Source organism: Heliangelus exortis, chromosome 1, assembly GCF_036169615.1.
Source record: "Heliangelus exortis chromosome 1, bHelExo1.hap1, whole genome shotgun sequence".
Taxonomy (NCBI): Eukaryota; Metazoa; Chordata; class Aves; order Apodiformes; family Trochilidae; genus Heliangelus; species Heliangelus exortis.
Window position 1 is genome coordinate 119,989,205 of NC_092422.1, and position 17,647 is coordinate 120,006,851.

The window sequence follows — 17,647 nt, forward strand, 5'->3', positions numbered from 1 at the left end:
CAAAATGATTCTGTGAAGCAAAGGAGGATGAAAAGAAGGCTTCATTATGCAGAGGAGAGAGGGACAGGTAGGCCTGGTGATTTTCACCTACTGTGAAATGGCTCTCACACAGTAGCAGCCAGGACTGAAAGTTATTGGTGGCCCTCCCCTTCCCTTGGCAGCTCCTTCACAGCCTCATCAGCACTGGGGTCTGCACTTGCTCTACCACCTAACCCTCACCTGCCCCCTCACCAGAATTACATTAAGGGTTAGTGGTAATGGATAGGGTCATGGTTAAGGGTTAGGTTTTGGGTTAGGGCTAGAGTGAGCTTTAATGTCTAGGGTTAGGGTTTACATTTTTTCCTTTTTTAAAATAATATATTTTAAAGTTAATGGATAATAAGAGATGTACTGCACATGGCATCTCTCAGCTTTAGCATATTATTTTTTGCCATTGTTCTACATACCATTTTTAGAGGGCATCAAGAGTTGGAAACTAGGCAAGTTGCTGTGTATAGGAACATGTGTTATATCAAAACTAAGATTTTTTTCAGCAGATACCACATAAATTCCAGCTAACACTCAAGATGTTTCAGTGCAAGCCTGAACTTTAGAGACCTCTGCATTTATTCAGACATGTCAGTCAGATATGTGATACAAAACCAGGAATTGGTACTTTGGAAGAGAGGCTCATGGAGCCAACATGGGTCCTGTCATAGAAAGCAGTTTGTGCAGCCAGAAATAAACAGATATAATACTTTGCTGTGCTTAGCATATGTTAAACTACAGCATACAGTATCCAAGTTAAGAAAGAGCTAGCAGGAAAAAAAGCAAATTCTTTGAGAAGCACTACAGAAACAATCAGTTGTTTGATAAAAAAGTATGAGAACCAGCAGTGTTTAATCCAGGAAGACAGGCAAAATGGGAATGCCATGACATTCTAAGGGTGGATAAAGGGTCATTGTGTAGAATTTAGATAGTGAATCAGTAGTCACAAGACAAATCCTGGTCTGGTGCATCTTTCCTAGAGCTAGTAAAGAATGAACTATGTATTTATCATTTATGCTCTACAATGCAAAATAAAACACAACAGCTCAGTGACTTAATATTCACCCTGGTTATCTCAGATGAGTTCACAGTTCTCTGATCTGAACTGATACTGCAAGGAAGCCTGGTTCTTGTTTCATGCAGGAGTAACAAAGTTGATGGTCTGTGAGATGCCAAAATTTGACGATGGTGATGAGTCTGTATCCAATCACTAGTTTTCAAGTTGAAAGAAAGGAGCTGACACAGCAGAAGACTGGGTGCTCTAGTTCATCACAGCATTTAGACAGAGTGACAGGATCTCCAGTGATGCAGCAGAGGTAATAGGAATGTAGCAGCAGCTGAAGTGCAGAGAGGAGAGGCCTGGTCAGAAGAACAGGACATGCAAGTCTTATTATTATATATAACACCAAGAGATGGTAAGCACAGCCATCCATATAATATATCTTAGTGGCCAAGGATGCAGTGGCAAAGCTTGAACTCCTGTGGGTCTCCATTGTACTCTGGGCTTGTATGCTCAGTTTTTCTTCAAAGGTTTCTTAGAGTTAAGAACTCCCAAGTTTCTTGCTGTGAGGTTTTTCCAAGAGACTACTTCTGATTTGAGTCAGCAAAAAGTAACAAAATCCAGCTTCCCAGAGTACAGGTAAGCAGGCTGCTCACAGAGCCCTTCCCAGAAAAAAAGGGGAGTGGAGTCAACTCACATCAAGGCAAAGAGAAGGGAAACATTCATGCCAGTCTTCAGAGACTTTTGGAGAAAGTGCTGTCCACAGAAGAAATGGAGATTGTCATGGAGACTTTCTTGTCTCATGAACAGAGTGTTGTAAAAATAAGCAATTAAAAGAGTAGGGCGAGTTTAGAACAGAAGCAGAAATTGTAGTGACTAATGACAGATAGAAAAATAAGAACAAAATGCCCACTCAGAACATGGGGAAAAGCAAGAGCACCCACTGAAAGAAGAGGTGTCTCTCAAGATGAGGCACTCCAAGCAACAACATCTTCCAGTGCCCTTTTGCCTTTATCTCACTCAGTGAATGCCTCAGCGTAGAACTCAGCAAGGTTAGGGGCACGTGAGCCTTACCCTCATCTCTCTCTAATGGCAGCAAGTCTCCTCATCCTTATACGTGGGGAATGCAGGCAGTCACTCTCCTGGCTCTTCAGAGGCATGTAGAAAAGGCAGCTCTTGACTCAGTGCTTTAAATCTCAGGACTCCTTCCTCCAAGTCAATGCAACACTACAGAAGAGGAGACCCAGTTACTTGCTGCACATTTCAGATAGGAAATCTCATTATGTCTGTGACTGGAGAAAATCTGTATAACCATCAAACAGTGCCACTCTGGGTTTGTAGAGACCTTACAGTTCCCCTCCCTGTAAGGGGAACATGCTGCCTCCTTCTTCCTATACCCTGCAATGAATTCTTCTCCAAATCCTTCAGAGGACCGTTCCCTTCCCTTTTTCCTGTGATTCTCTGTGAGGTGATATCCTCACATCTCTCAGCAATTCAGCCTAATGCTTTCCTTGCTTTATGAGACTGAGATGTGGCTCCAAGCAATTGATAAGCAGGACCAAGCTTGCTGTAGCCATATTCTGAGCTACCCAGGAGCCAGACTCAGAGACTGCTAACCTGGAGCTGAGAAGAGGATTCTTTTCAGCCATGTCCAGCTGGCATTGGACACTGAATGTAATTCAGCTTCATTTGCCTCAAAGCAAGGGCAGAGGTTGTTTACATCTGCCTTCAAAAGGCAACACAGATGTAACTCATGATACAGTGTGCCTGGCCTTTTCTCCTCTTCAGTTTCCTCTTCCTGTTTTCAACTTGTTTGTTCAGGATACAAAGAATGGGAGATAAGATACTAACCTATGGGGTGACAGCTTTCTTAAAATCTTAAGGATATCTTAAGGGATAATCTGAAGGGATAGGTAACTCAGCATACTACAGCCAGCCAGGCAGCTGTGCAACAACCATTTTAAGTGTCACGCTAGAAGACCTAGACATAAGTACTTCTGATGCTTACAGCAACCATATCTCAGAGAACTTGTTGAGAGAAGCCCTGCATTAAGAAGAAGGTGTTCCTTACCTTAAGAGACAATAGAGTCTGGAGACCAATGGAAAACTCCAGCATTTCATCATCTGGGAAAAGAGAAGAGACCGATCAGGCTAATTACTATATATACTGCTCCTCTAAAGAAAGTGTCATTCTTGTAAGAAGATGTGGAGTATGAGAGGCTCCTAAAGTTATATGGTTATAGCCTAGTCAGTAAATAATAAATAACCAGGAAAGTGATGAATTTAACACACACATACTAAAAAAGCAGGTGGTGACAGGGAAAACAGTCTTGTCAGCAGTGCTGATAACAATACCAACCAACAACACTTCTGCCACTGACTAATAAGCCATTAAAGGACCTACTTAGGCACAGCCCTGAAGAGGGTCAAAATGAACTTTGTAGCTGATAAGAGGAGAGACCCATGATTATAATGAGTATTATGAGATATTTGAGGGGGACTGTGGAATTGTTTGAAACTTACTATGAGATCACAAGGGTTTGAGGGATCATGTAAAACCTACTACGGGTTGGGAAGGGGAGGGGCCAAATGGAGGAGAAGTCAAACAGCAAGGTGAATCAGGGAAGAACAAACATGGAAAAATTGAGAGGAGAGGGAATAAGGAGGCCCTACATGCAAGTAGGCTGCTGATCTGTTCATTTGTCTGACCAAATCCTGCACCTGATGGCCACTATCTATCCAATCTTATTAAATAATTTTATTAAGTAATTTTTTGTGTAACCTCTCTATCCTAAGGTGACTACTGCAAGTCTTAATTGTCAGCAAGTGTAGAAAATGGCAGAGGTTAAAGGGCAAACAGGTCTAGAGATCAGCAACCTGAGGGACTGACATGCAAGAGAGATGCCAGTAACTAAAGCAGCCACAGCCCATAGAGCTCAGAAGTCAGCAATTGGCTCACAAGTGCCAGCAACTGGAGAGACTGCAATATATGCTGCAAAGTCTAAGTTCCATATATTTATTTCCCCAATTATTTTAATCCTATATGCTTCTGGTTCTGCATATCTATATAAACTAGCAAACTTCAGTCTGGTCTAGCCAGTGAGCAGGAGGAAACCTGCATCTAGAAAGACTCAAGATCTGGGTCACTGGCTAGGTAAGGGGCGCAGGGTTCAGACAGTGATATAAGGTAGATCTAGAAGCTGTGCTATTGTTTGAAGACTATGTGTATGGATGTGCTTGTAAACACAGAGACTGAGAAAATGTGAGCTTTTACTGTTGAACTTCCGTTCTGATCAGCCAGAAAGGAGGATTAGGACTGGACTGTGTTGTTGATGTTTATGTGACTGCTGGTAAAGGCACTGCTCTATGTTTGGTAAGCTGTGTGTCCAGCCTTGTCTGGGCTCCCTCTGTATGTGTTTCTCTGGAATATGCAGCCTTCCTGCTGTCCAAACCCTCTACTAAGGACATGGATTAGACTGTCTGAGAGTAACCTCCTGGGTTTAGTTATCCATGTGGACTTCAGTGGCAGGGAAGGAAGAATCCCCAGGTCTTAGAGTCTGCAAGATGCAGTAGCCACCACTAATATCACCAGCACTTCCCAAGTCTCCTGGATAACTGCTTGTCCTGAAACCAGTGGATGTATTTTACAATTTATTTGTAGCCACATAAGGAAGAACATCACGTACATGGGGCACAGATACTACATCTACATCTACATCTACATCTACATCTACATCTACATCTACATCTACAGGCACAGATGTAGCAGTTTTGTTCCTTCCAGGCAGCCAATTCCACATCCCAGGAAAATGGATAGTTGTTACTGGGCTGAATTCACCTGTGCTAGTACTAATACAGACTCCTCATGCAGAGCAAGAGCAAATAGAGGGGAAACCAGGGAAGAAGAGTGAGCTGGAGTGCAGAACAAGCAGAAGCTCTTTCTAGATGTGGGAAGAATGGAGGTGAAAAGAGGGAGCAAGGGAAGCCTTGGAAGATGAATAGTACTCATCAAAGATCAGGAAACAGATAAAGGCATGAGGGTAAAGATGAAAGACTAATAGGACTAAGACAGGAAAAAAAGACACCTAGATTGTTTTCAGCATATAGAATCACAGAATCGTTATGGTTGGAAAGGAGCTTGAAGATTGAGTCCAACCTTCAGTCCTACACCACCTTGACCACAAAATTGACTCCTGAAGTGCCACATCTGCCCTTTTCTTTAATACCTCCACAGATAGCAACTCCACCACCTCCCTGCATAACCTGTTCCTTCACCACTCCTTCAGTGAAGAAATTTTTCCTAATATCTCCTCTGAACCTCCCTTGATGCAGCTTAAACCCATTACCTCTTTTCCTATCACTGGTAACTAGGAAGATAAGGCTAACACCTGCCTCACTACAACCTCCTTTCACGTAGCTGTAGAGAGCAATGAGGTCTCCCCTCAGACTCCTCCAGGCTGAGCAGCCCCAGCACCTTCAGCCTCTCCTTGTATGACCTGTCTCCAGACTCCTGATCAGCCTGGTTCCCCTTCTCTGCACCCTCTCCAGAACCTCCATGCCCTTCCTATACTCTGGAAGGTGCCCAAAACTGCACACAGTGCTCGAGGTGCAGCCTCACTAAAGCTGAGTACAAGGGCAAGGCCACCTCCCTGTCCCTGCTGTCACCCTGTGCCTGATAGAGGCCAGGATGGTGTTGGGCTCTTTGGCCACCTGGGCACGCTGCTGGCTCGTGTTCAGGTGGCTGTCGATAGACACCCCCGGGTCCCTCTCTGCTGGGCAGCTCTCCAGCCACTCCTCCCCAGGCCCTGTTGTGGCCAAAGGGCAGCACCCAACATTGAGCTGTGCTGCAACTTGTACTGTTGGCCTTGGCCTGTTGCTAGAGCCTGTGCAGATCCCTCTGCAGAGCCTCCCTACCCTCAGGCAGATGGACACTGCCACCCAGCTCAGTGTTGTCTGCAGACTTACCAAGGGTGCACTCCATCCCCTCATCCAAATCATCAATGAAGAAGTTAAACAGGAGCAGCCCCAGCACTGAGCCCTGGGGAACTCCATTGCCAGCTGGATTTAACTCTACTGACCATGGTTCTTTGGACAAGGCCATCCAACCTGTTTTTTATCCATTAAAGGATGTGCACATCCAAGCCATGAGCAGCCACCATTTTGCTGCTGGAGAATGCTGCTGGGAAACTGCTAAGAGGCCTTGCTAAAGTCAAGGTAGACAACATCCACAGCCCTTCCCTCATCCAATAGTCACAGATGGAGATCAGGTTAGTCAGACAGGACCTGCCCTTCATGAAGCCATGCTGACTGGGCATGATCACCTGGTTGTTCTCTGTGTACCCCATAATGGCACTCAGGATATGCACAGCTTGATGTAAATGCAGAACCTGCAGCCTTTCTGCTGTTTTCTGGGCATGGTCCAGCATCTGATGATTTGACCTTGTCTCCTATGGCTCTTTCCTTCAGAGGGTACTGCCTCAGGACACTGGGGGAGACGCGGTGAAGGAGGAATTGAATCTGGCCAGAGATGATAAAGACAACAAGAAAAATTTCTACAGGTATGTCAGTAATAAGAGGAAGACCAGGGAAAATGTGGGCTCTCTTCAGAAGGAAGCAGGACACCTGGTCATGCAGGACTTGGGAAAGGCTAAGATACTCAATGACGATTTTGCCTTAATCTTCACTCACTGGCAAGGGCTCTTGTCACACCACCCAAGTCACAGAGGACAAAGGGAGAGACTGAGAAAAGGAAGATCCCCCCACTATAGGAGAAGAGCAGGTTCAATACCATCTCAAGAACCTGAAGGTGCACAAGTCTGTGGGACCAGATGGGATTCATCTGCAGCTCTTGGAAGAACTGGTGGATGAAGTTGCAAAGCCACAGTCCATCATCTTTGAGAAGTCATTGCAGTCTGGTGAAGCTCCCACTGACTGGTGAAGGGGAAACATGACCCTCATTTTTTTAAAAAGGGAAAAAAGGAAGAGCCAGGGAACTACAGATGAATCAGTCTCACCTCTGTGCCCAACAAGATCCTCCTAAGGGCCCTGCTAAGGCACATGGAAAATGAAGAAGTGGTGACAGTCAGTATGGCTTCACTAAGAGCAAAACCTGCCTGACAGATCTGATGGCCTTTTCCAATGGAATCACTGCATTGGTGGAAAAAGGGAGAGCAACAGACATGATGTACCTGGACCTGTGTAAAGTGTTCAACACTGTCCTGCATGATATTCTGATATTTAAACTGGAACAATGTGGATTTGATGGACAGACCACTCAGTAGATAAGGATCAGTTTTGATGTTCAGATTCACAGAGCTGTGTTTGATGGCTCAATGTGAAAATGGTCACCAGTCTTGTGTGGCATTCCTCAAGGGTTGGTACTCAGACTGCTGCTGTTTAACATCTTTGTTGGCACCAGGGACACCCTCAGCAAGTTTGCTGATGCCACCAAACTGTGTGGTGAGGTTGACACGTGGCAGGAAGGGGTGGCATCCAGAGGGACCTTGACAGGCTTGAGAGGTGGCTTGTGCAAACTGCAGGAAGTGCAGGTACGAGGTTCTGCACCTGGGTGAGGGCAATCCCAAACACAAATACAGTCTGGTTGGAGACTGGTTTGAAAACAGCTCTGAGAAGGACTTGGGAGTGGTGGCTGATGAGAAGACATGAGCTGTCAATGTGCACTTGCATCCCAGAAAGCCAACCATGTCCTGGGCTGCTTCAAAAGAGTGTGGCCGGTAGGTCAAGGGAAGGGATTCTCCCCCTCTACTCTGCTCCTGTGAAACCCCACCTAGAGTACTGTGTCCCGTTCTGGAGCCCCCAGCATAAGAAGGACAAGGAGCGAGTCTCTTGGAGTGAGTCCAGGAGAGCCACAAAAATGATCAGAGGGCTGGGGTACCTCTCCAGTGAGGACAGGCTGAGAGAATTGGTGTTGTTCAGCCTGGAGAAGAGGAGGCTCTGGAGAGGTCTTACAGTGCCTGAAGGGGGCCTACAGGAAAGCTGGAGAGTGACTTTTCACTAGGGCGTGTAGTGATAGGCTTTTAACAAGAAGAGAGCAGATTTAGGTTAGCTATCAGGAAGAAATTCTTCAGTGTGGGAATGACGAGACACTGGCACAGGTCACCCAGGGAAGTTGGGGATGCCCCCTCTCTGGAAGTGTTCCAAGCCAGCCTGGATGAGGTTTGAGCAACCTGATCTAATGGGAGGTGTCCCTGCCCGTACAATGGGGTTGGAACTAGATGATCTTAAAGGTATCTTGCAACCCAAGCCAGTCTATAAGTCTATGATTCTCCCCCCTTTCGATGTCTTGTATCTTCTCTGTACTCTTCGTCTGCTCTTTGCCTTTGGTTACATTAAGAGTATTCACAGTGCATAATGGCCAGCAGTGAAGGTTACCACATGGCCGACCTCCCACCACATTTCACTTTTCTCAGTGATCCTTTTAAATGTCCTTGGCAGTGCAAGAGGGACAGAGGAAAACAGAGGGAGAGAAGGAGCTGGCACTCTCACCTACAACCAGTGCTGAACACAGCACTGTCTCCTGGCCAAATTGCAACTCCATCTGTTCTACTCGGCCAACAACGCTGGGGATGGAAAGAGAGAGGTCTCCACAGTCCATGGTAGACACTTCTTCCAGCCTGTGGGACACAAGAGGTATTATTGCCTCAAGTGGAGAAAGAGAAGAAAAACCAGGGCTTCTTGCTGATGGTTCTTCATCTCATTGGGCACTGGCCCACAAGAGGAGGAATCTTTTCCATACAGCATCTTTGGAGGCAGATTCCACAAGGAAAACCATAGGGCACTGTCCATCTGTGTTCCTCACTGCTGAGGCTGAGCACCTCTGCCCTGCAGCATGCACAGACAGAAATGCCATAGCTCTGCCTCCTGCCCTGAGGTTCTGCACACAATTTTGCCACTGCTTCTGATGCCTTCTCCTGTAGCCCACCCTCTGCATCTTCTCAACCACTGTGTGCACATGCAAAGCTGCTAGTAAATATCCTTTGGGCTGGGAATCAAGGGTGCCTAGGTTCTTGCTATAGGTTTTCTTTTAACCGTCCCCTATTTTCCACTGTGCAAAGACTTACCCCAGCTGATTTAAACAGCTCTTGGAGATGAGGTTTGGTAGACACCCAGTGTTAACAGTCGCCTTCAACACTTGACCTTGGCACTAGGGAAAAAAAAAACAATAGATAATTACTGTGGGTTCAGAATTGACATACCCACTCCTCCAGCAGTGTGACAATCCCTTAGGCCTTCCTTAGCAACACAGTCAAAGATGTGGTGTTTTAGACAGTAGTCAGAAGGCAGAAGACTCATCCAAGATAAATGGTGGTCTCCTCAGTGTGCTGCAAACCTCCTACAAAGGCTTTTTTTTGAATTTGTCTTCTTTATTTTGTACTTGATTACACAGACACCTATCTGCTATTAGTGACTTTAACTCAGCAGTATTCCATCCAAGAGAAGCATAACTAGTGGAATTGTTCAGAAAATCTACATGGACTTTATTAATAGAGAAATAATTGTTATGACAAAAACTTCAAAAGGAACATATGCATCTGCTACAGTGTTTGTAGGTTTTTTCGGACCATTTCTTCTGGCATCATGAGTAACAAGGCTCCAGGGCTGAGCAACTGTTCTCAGCTAAACAGCTTCCAGAGATGTCTGTGGGAGAAGCAGAAGCAGCAGGACAAGCATCTCTTAAAAGACCTTGAATTTAAGGCAGTTTTCAAGAAAACCGACACACCCAAGTGAGCTCTGAAATCAGGAAACAACCTAACCGAGAGATATCTATTTTGTGTGGGACTCACATTAAGTTCCAACACAGCTCTTTAAGAAAATGTTATATGAACACCACAACTACAGTATTCACAGATGGTGTCATCTAGCAAAGGGAGAGCCTGGATGCCCTGCACCCAAGTCACCTCTGCATTATTTTACTGGAACAATCCCCAGTGCCTTGCCCACTTCATTTCTTCACCCCTCTGCACCTGAAAGAGAAGAGGACATGTGTCCATCTGTTTTCTGTCCTCTCTGCACAGAGGTCCTTAATGGCAGGCCAGAGGTGCTGAAGTAACAGCAGGTCTCATATATGGTAGAGGTCTGAAAAAATTGGGTCATCAAGGGCATCAGAGAGTTATGTCCAAAAGAAAAAAAAAAAAAAAAAAAAAAGGAGGATCAGGACTTAATAAAAATATGGCTTGCACTCACCGATAGTGCCTAACCATACCCACTCATACTAGTTCTTCAGGGCTCTGTGAAACACCAATGCTCAAAAGAAAAAAAAAAAAATAAATACCCCAAACACAGTTTCCCTCTTGAGAGGCTCATTTTTCTCCTGCTATCCTTTGTATTTTTCCTGTGATTCTTTCTCTTCCATGCACTATGGCATTCAGTGCCATGAGCCACTCAGAAGCAGCAACAGACCTCCCAAAGGTCCTCTACTCTTATGCTCATTCCTGATGTGCTTAAATGCTTTGAACACTTTAAGCAGAACAGCATGACCATCAGGGATCCTGCTTGACCAGCAGGATCGAGGAAAATGCCTCATTTTCCTGAATTTTTAAACTAAATCTGTTTATGATTATTACAGGGTTTAATCATCACAGAGAGGTACATCTCATATTATCAAATTTAATTTTCAAAAATGTGGTATTTGAGAGTTTTTATATAGAGAAAGGAGAAAACACCTCCTATGAGAAATACTGGTGTGCTGTACAGACACAACATCAGTAGTAGCTTGCTAAATGCACTTAAGGCAACCTCAGAGAGAGCACACTCAAAACTTCAAGTTAGAAGGATGATCATTCACCATGCTTGGCCTCATGCAGGCACAAAGGAGAGCAGTGCTCAAGCAGAATCTGCACAGAAAATATGCCCAGAGGCATATTTTCAACAACTCCTTATTTCGTTATTATATTTTTCTTCTTTAATGTAAAAATTCATGTCATATCCATAAAGAATTATATCCAGTTAATTAACAGTCCTATGTGACTACAGGTAGTGTGACAACACTGAAGTGAGGCATGTAATGCTAATTACTTTAGGAAAGAAAAAGGCAAGACAGATTTCACAAATTTCTGTCTGTCCCCACTGTGCCTTCCCCTTTCCATCAGCTGCTCACAGTCTCAGCCATACAGGCATCTATGCTCAGTCCAGGGCTGTTCTTTGGCACATGGTATGGAAATTGCCTCGTGCTGGGAGAACACCAAAACAAAGAATACCAAAACCCAAGTGACATGTTGGGAGAACACCAAACTTAGCTGACACGATATCAGCTGGAAGATTCATGAAATAGATCCAGACCACAATGAAACCAGCCCCTAGAAACTCTCTCTGCAGTTCTTTGCAGATTCCTAGGGGCATGTTCCTTCAGCTTCATCACAAAAAAGCAGTCCCACTTCACTACAGAGCAGCTTGAACTGCTGTCCTGTGGAAATACAGGACAGAGCTGGTAGGAGACCCACCTGAGCTGCTGCCTATTCCCAGAACATGGACCCATTCACTTGCCCTTCATTCATGTATTCCTCCTAGCTTTTGGCACAAATCTGCTTAAAGCAAGTGAAGAGTTTCACAGGAGGGAAACTCCTGAAAAGCACTCTAGAAGCTCCTGACTATGGCAATACTTCCGCTTGTTCAAGAAAAAAATGTTACTGCCATGGTTCCAGGATGCCAGGCATATCAAGTTTAAACAATCAGGACTAGGAATAGTCACATAAAGGTCCCCAAGGCCAACTGGAGAGAGATCCTGCCTTATCTCTTGAAAACAGCATTCCTTCTTCCAGTTTAAGATTAAGAGTGGCAAACAGTGACTGGCCCTTAGGAAGGGCAGAAGAAGAGAGAAATGCCTGTGCAGAAGGTACTGAGTTCAGGGACAGTTAAGTGCAGCATTAACCTTATTTCTTGACTATGATTTTCATTCGCTTTCCCCCAGGAAGGAAAACGAAATGTGTGTGACAGCTGGGGTACAGTTCATTAGACACACAAAAGAGGAATGAATAGTGGATTCTGATGCTGAGTTAGGTCTCAGGATATACTCTATCTCCTCATCCAAATCATCAATAAAACTATTAAACAGCCCCAGCCCCAGCACTGAGCCCTGGGGAACACCACTCATGACTGGTTGCCAGCTGGATTTAACTCCACTGACCATGACTCTTTGGACCTGGCCATCCAACCAGTTTTTAATCCATTGAAAGGTGTGCCTATCCAAGCCACAAGCAGTCATTTCTCCAGGAGAATGCTGTGGGAGGCTGTGTCAAAGGCCTTGCTAAATACAACATCCACAGCCCTTCCCTCATCCAGTAATGCTTATTGGTCTCCCTGTCACAGACAGAGATCAAGTAAGTCAAACAGGACCTGCCCTTCATGAACCCATGCTGAGTGGGCATGATCACTTGGTTGCCCTGCATATACCCCGCAATGGCACTCAAGATGATCTGCTCCATCATCTTCACTGGTACCAAAGTCAATTTGACAGGCCTGTAATTTACTGGATCATCCTTCTGTCCCTTCTTGTATATGTTATGTTGGCTGAGTTCCAACCTGCTGATGCCTCTGCATTCAGCCAGGACTGCTGATAAATGATGATGGTGAGCACCCCCACCAACTCTTCCAGTGCTCTTGGGTGCATGCCATCTGGTCCTATAGATTTGTGCACATCTATATGGTGCAGCAGGTCACTGACTATCTCCTGGACTGTGGGGAGGGTCATTCTGCTCCTGGTCCCTGTCTCCTAGCTTAGGGACTTGGATTCCCTCTGTGGAACTGGTCCTATTATTAAAGACTGAGGCAAAGAATTCATTAAGCACCTCAGCTTTTTCCTCATCCTTCATCACTATGAACTGAAATAAGCACAGCTTTAAAATTGATTCTGTGAGCCAGGTCTGTGTCTTGGTGAGTCTCATATCTGCATATTACTGAACAGCTCTAACCATGAAGCCCTTTTTCATGGGGTTTTGGATTTGCTTTCTTACCTACAAGGACCCAGGAAGAGTGTGTTTTGCCATGTCTGAGGCTATAAGAAGAAAAGAGAGCTAAAAATACTGCTTCCATAAAGAAATGCAGCAGCACTAATTCAGAGCACAGTTAGGATGTCCTTTGACAGCTGAGAGAATCGCACCAGTCTGGATCCACTAAGGGTAAATCATTTAGGAGCAACATGACTTAAAGTTATAAGGGGACATTCCTTGCTTTTTTATGCAGTTATGAAATACCTTGTGTCACGTGAAAGCTGGCCTCCAAAGGAAGAAGATATGATTAAGGTAATTTATCTTCAAATATGGAAAACTAGAATGCATGTGGCAGAAAGGCCTTCCTCTGGCTGTTGGAAGAACTGAATCCAAACTCCGGGGGAGCACGTGTAGGAAATCTGCTCTCTTTGGCTGCAGCTGGCTTTGCAATTTAATAATTTATCACGGTCCTGGAACTCATTGAGGATTTGCCATCACTGTGAAATCAGCAGCACTGTGTTGTCGCCTTACCTGGCACTGTATTAGCAGGGGTGAAGTTTCTTTTCTCCTGTTCTCTCCCTTTGCAATCTTTTCATCCTGGTCTTTTGCCAGTGGAGATGGAACCCATGCAGACTGAACCCTGGTCTCACACCGCAGCTTGTTCAGATTGCCTTCCAAGAGGCGCCGCTGGACCACACTATGTGGCTGCTGTCTCCATCACAAAGAAAGAGAAATCCCAGCTAAGTATGGAGCTAAAAACAAGGACATTTGCTAGCCCAGGAAAGCAGATTGCAAATGCTTGACACAACTGCTTGTCCTGATGAACGAGAAGCTTATCCCAAAATAACTTTCTTTAAATCCCAAGATTTTTTTCTGTAGCCACTAAGGAGATGTTAAAGTGTATGACAGTCAGGTCTCTGAGATGTAATTGTTGGAGGAGGAGAACATGCCTGATGCATGCTCTTGTCACACATTTCTATCTATTCCTTCAGCTAAACGTGCACTTTGCACTCTCACACCTGCAATACACTACCTGGCAGGTTTGTGCTGACATCCATCCAGGCACACTCACACCTTCTCATGTGGGAGGGGACAGAGAATGCAGCATGTGTGTGATGTATATGTGAGTAAAAAGGCAACACTCTAGAAGTTTTAGGTGTAGAAGCCATTATTTGTAGTGAAGTGGAAAGCTTCCTCTACATAGGAAACTAAAACTACTTTCTAATGTTCTTTTAATGGAGTTTATCTCTGCTCCCCTCCACCAGAAGTGATACTTTGAGTTCTTTCCTAATTGGGGGAGCACCTATGAAACCCTGTGTTCCTCATTACTAGTTAGGGAGTGCCATCAGTCAGATAACAGCTGAAGGAACTTTATTCCTATCTCATGTGTCTTACTTATATCTCATGTATCTCATATTCCTATCTCATTCCTACCTCCTTTCTTCTGTACAGAAGAAGGGGAGGGGAACCAAGAGGAAAGAAAAATCATAAAATTCTAGTCCCAACATTGCGTACACAGAGAAACCTGTTGCTTTGGAGAGAAAATTAATTTTGTCATCAGCTTGATGCTCTAGTTTTTGCCCAATGGTGCCCAATGGTGCCTCCAGTCCCTGCACAATCAACAATGGTCAGCATAAGTGAAATATGCTTGTTGAAGATAGTTCTGTTCTTTTTCCATGTACATGGCCTCCTGGCCCTCATCCAGGAGAGCAGCTACTCAGAACTTACAGTAGCATTCTCAGTCACAATGCCTGCATTAAGAAAGGTGATGAATCTACACGGGCTAATGTGCTGCAGCAGAAGCCATTGCTTTTATCTTTCTCAAAAAGAATTTTAAAAATCCACTTCCAGATGGTGCAGCAGTTTGATGGAGGATCCTATCAATATTCAGACCAAACATCTAAATTAGACCAGATCTGCCAATGAGCTGGGCTGTATAATCCCTACAGGTTGCAGGTGCTTCAGACTATTCTTATGCTTGCTCAGGGGGCTGAGAACTGAAACATGAAGCACTCTGACTTGTCAGCTTTGCCCAGTGGCTAGAAAAGGAGAGGTGTCATGCCTGTAATTATAAAGCTGGCAATGTGAGGTCTCCACTGAAACGTATAATTACTCATTGTTGGAGATGTTGTGGGCCCAGATAATCCCGGATGCTGTGGGATGCATCGCGTAACCTGAATACACTCCCAGAATATGCAGAAAAGAGTAGCAGAAAGTAGCAGCCTGACTTCAACTGTATAAGAAAACATCTGTATTTTTAAAATTACATAGGGTCTTGCTCTAATTTTAGGACATGTGGAGCTGCCACAGCTGGAGTCTCTGGCACTATCAGTGGAGATGTGTTTTGGGGAATTAATTAAACTCTCTTCCCAATGTAAGTGGAATAGGACTCTGGGGTGTTTTGCACTGAGTTCCACTGCTCCAGCACTTCCTGCTGCTGATTTGTTGTCAGCCCAGCATTCCTGTCCTCCAGGAGGAATCGAGATCAGGCTAGGAAACATAGATAGAGTTTTGCCTGGTGCTGGAGGATTGCCTGAGAGCATATTTTGGACTCTAATTTGCAACCCCCAAAATATCACATCGATATCACAGTGGCCCATCAAGTTACAAGGACTGCTGAATTGCTCTTAGAAATCTGAGGCCTGGCTCTTCAGAGGTACCAGAACCAGAGGTACCAAAGGTACTACCACTGACCCCTGATATGGCATTATGTGTGTGAAATTTGTACAAGTGCCACTGTTTCCATTGTAGAAAAGATGTTAGCATTCATTTTTTTCACTGCTCCCTAGGTCCATGGTAAAAATGCTTCAGCCACTCTGTTATGGACCAAACCTGAACTCTGCATTGGTTCTGGGTCACCAAATGCCATCTGCATGCAAAGAAGTCTCCTGCCTTGAATGGTTAATTTCACCAGGACAGCTGCTCATGGCAAGGGATTCAGGCAAAGCCTGTCTTTCTATAGCAAGCATTTGGGGCTTCAGAGTGCCAGCCTTTGGTGGCCAAGACTGCCACCTGTGCTGTGCAGGACTCTCACAGCAACATCTGGCAGGCACCACAGTTGTCTTTTTGGGGGCACAGTGTGACAGGAGTAAATTCCAAACTAAAGCAGGTAGACACGTTTTTTCTGCCTTTGTAGCTGGCTTCAGCAAACGTGAACTAAAAGACAAAAGAAGTGGCTCCTCTCCTTTCCCTGCCAAAAGCTATTCAAGGAAATGCCCAGGGGTATATCTGGTTTTCCCCTCCTGAGGAGATGTTTCATCTGCAATGCTGCAGGCTCTCTTTTGGGAAAATTATTTAGACCTCTGATGCTGGACAGCAAAACTGTCAGAGCATGGGGGAGATGTGTGCTCTTAAGCCAGGAAGAGATCCTGTGGGAAACTGCTCCCTGCCTTCGGGAAGTCCCTCCAGACCACGGTCTGCTCAGTCTTATGGAGCAGATCCCCTCCCTGATGCCTCCAGATCCATGTTTCCACAAGGATACAGCCACAGGCCTCTCTCCCATGCCACCTCCCCGTGGGTGCTGTCCACTGCAGCCACCTGCACACCTGGATAGCAGTCCAGCCCTCTGCTTGCCCCTCTGCAAATCCAAAGAGTAGGGGAAAGAGAATGATGCCAAAACCTGACAAGGTCAAATATAAGCCTCTTGGAGTTTCATGAACTATGCTTTCCTCCCTGCTGAGTCCAGGAAGGAGTCTGCTTTTGAGCTGGATCATGCAGGAATACACAAGGACTTTCAGAGGTGTTCCATATAGAAACATACATGTCAGATGGACATATTTATGTACAAGGTGAGTGGAAAATTGGATCCTGGGGAGTCCTTTCAATCCATGTTTGCCTGCCTATGCAGGAAGTTTGGTTTCTACAGGGACATATGGGAAGATAGATTCCAAGAACTGTCAATTAATTCTTTCCCCTCAACCTGACCTGCTCCTAGATGATGCTGAAAGAAAGTTTCGTCTTTGCTGAACCCATGACCCTTTTACAAAGCCTGGCAGAAGTCCCCAGCTGGGATGAAGGGTATTAGGAGGACCCCCCCCCCAAATGGGGTCCCACTGGACTCACCAGATCCTTGGAGGTGCCAAGCCTTGTCAAGCCATCCAAAGGGAGAAGGTCAGCAGAGTCCTTGTGCACAAACTGGGTGGCCTGTTTAAGGCGCCTCTTCTGTTGCAGAATAGCTTTGTTCCTCAGCTCCATCTCACACTCCTGTGGCTCCGGGTCAGGAGACTCCTGCTTTTCCTCCGGGTCTCCTTGCCCCAGTGGCAGGGGGCAGCTCTTCCTTGTGCTCATGGTGAAGACTCAGACAGAATAGATCCTTCTTGGTATGCTGGGGTGTTCCCTGCACTCGTGTCCCGGTGTTTGCCCTCCTGAGGCTGACTCGGTCTCTGAGCTCCTTCACCTTTCCTTCCTCACAGCTCTCCTCTCCCTTTCTCTGCCTTTCTTCCTGGTCTTTTAATTATAACTTTGAACTGTCTGCCTTTTTCTACCTCTGTCCTCTCCACTCCCCCACCCTCCCTCTGCTCCTCACCTCTTCCTCTCCCTCTCTCCTCCTGCCCTGACTGTCGCTGTGTCTCCTCTAGTCAGTGAGTCCTTGTCATAACAGAAAAAGCGTCAGAAACCAATTTCCATAAATTACAGTGAAGCCGGCAAGATTCTCTAGCTGGAAAAATCCAGCAGC

At 45.4% G+C, this 17,647-nt stretch overlaps 1 protein-coding gene across 2 annotated transcripts; it reads right to left on the minus strand.

Moving 5' to 3' along the window:
* Positions 1-593: 593 nt before the first annotated feature.
* On the minus strand, positions 594-17,647 carry NRIP2 (nuclear receptor interacting protein 2). 2 transcript variants are annotated; one of them, XR_011729546.1, is made up of 7 exons: positions 17,035-17,647; positions 13,504-13,680; positions 9,109-9,191; positions 8,534-8,661; positions 3,099-3,151; positions 2,102-2,254; positions 594-1,386 (listed from the first exon to the last, which is right to left on the minus strand). XR_011729546.1 is itself a non-coding variant. In XM_071762486.1 (6 exons), the coding sequence occupies exons 1-6, from the start codon at positions 17,257-17,259 to the stop codon at positions 2,162-2,164; spliced, it is 759 nt and encodes a 252-aa protein (XP_071618587.1). In that variant the 5' UTR covers positions 17,260-17,404; the 3' UTR covers positions 2,024-2,161. The 2 variants fall into 2 exon arrangements, 1 of the variants encoding a protein (XP_071618587.1); XM_071762486.1 differs by lacking the exon at positions 594-1,386 and having other exon boundaries at positions 2,024-2,254; positions 17,035-17,404.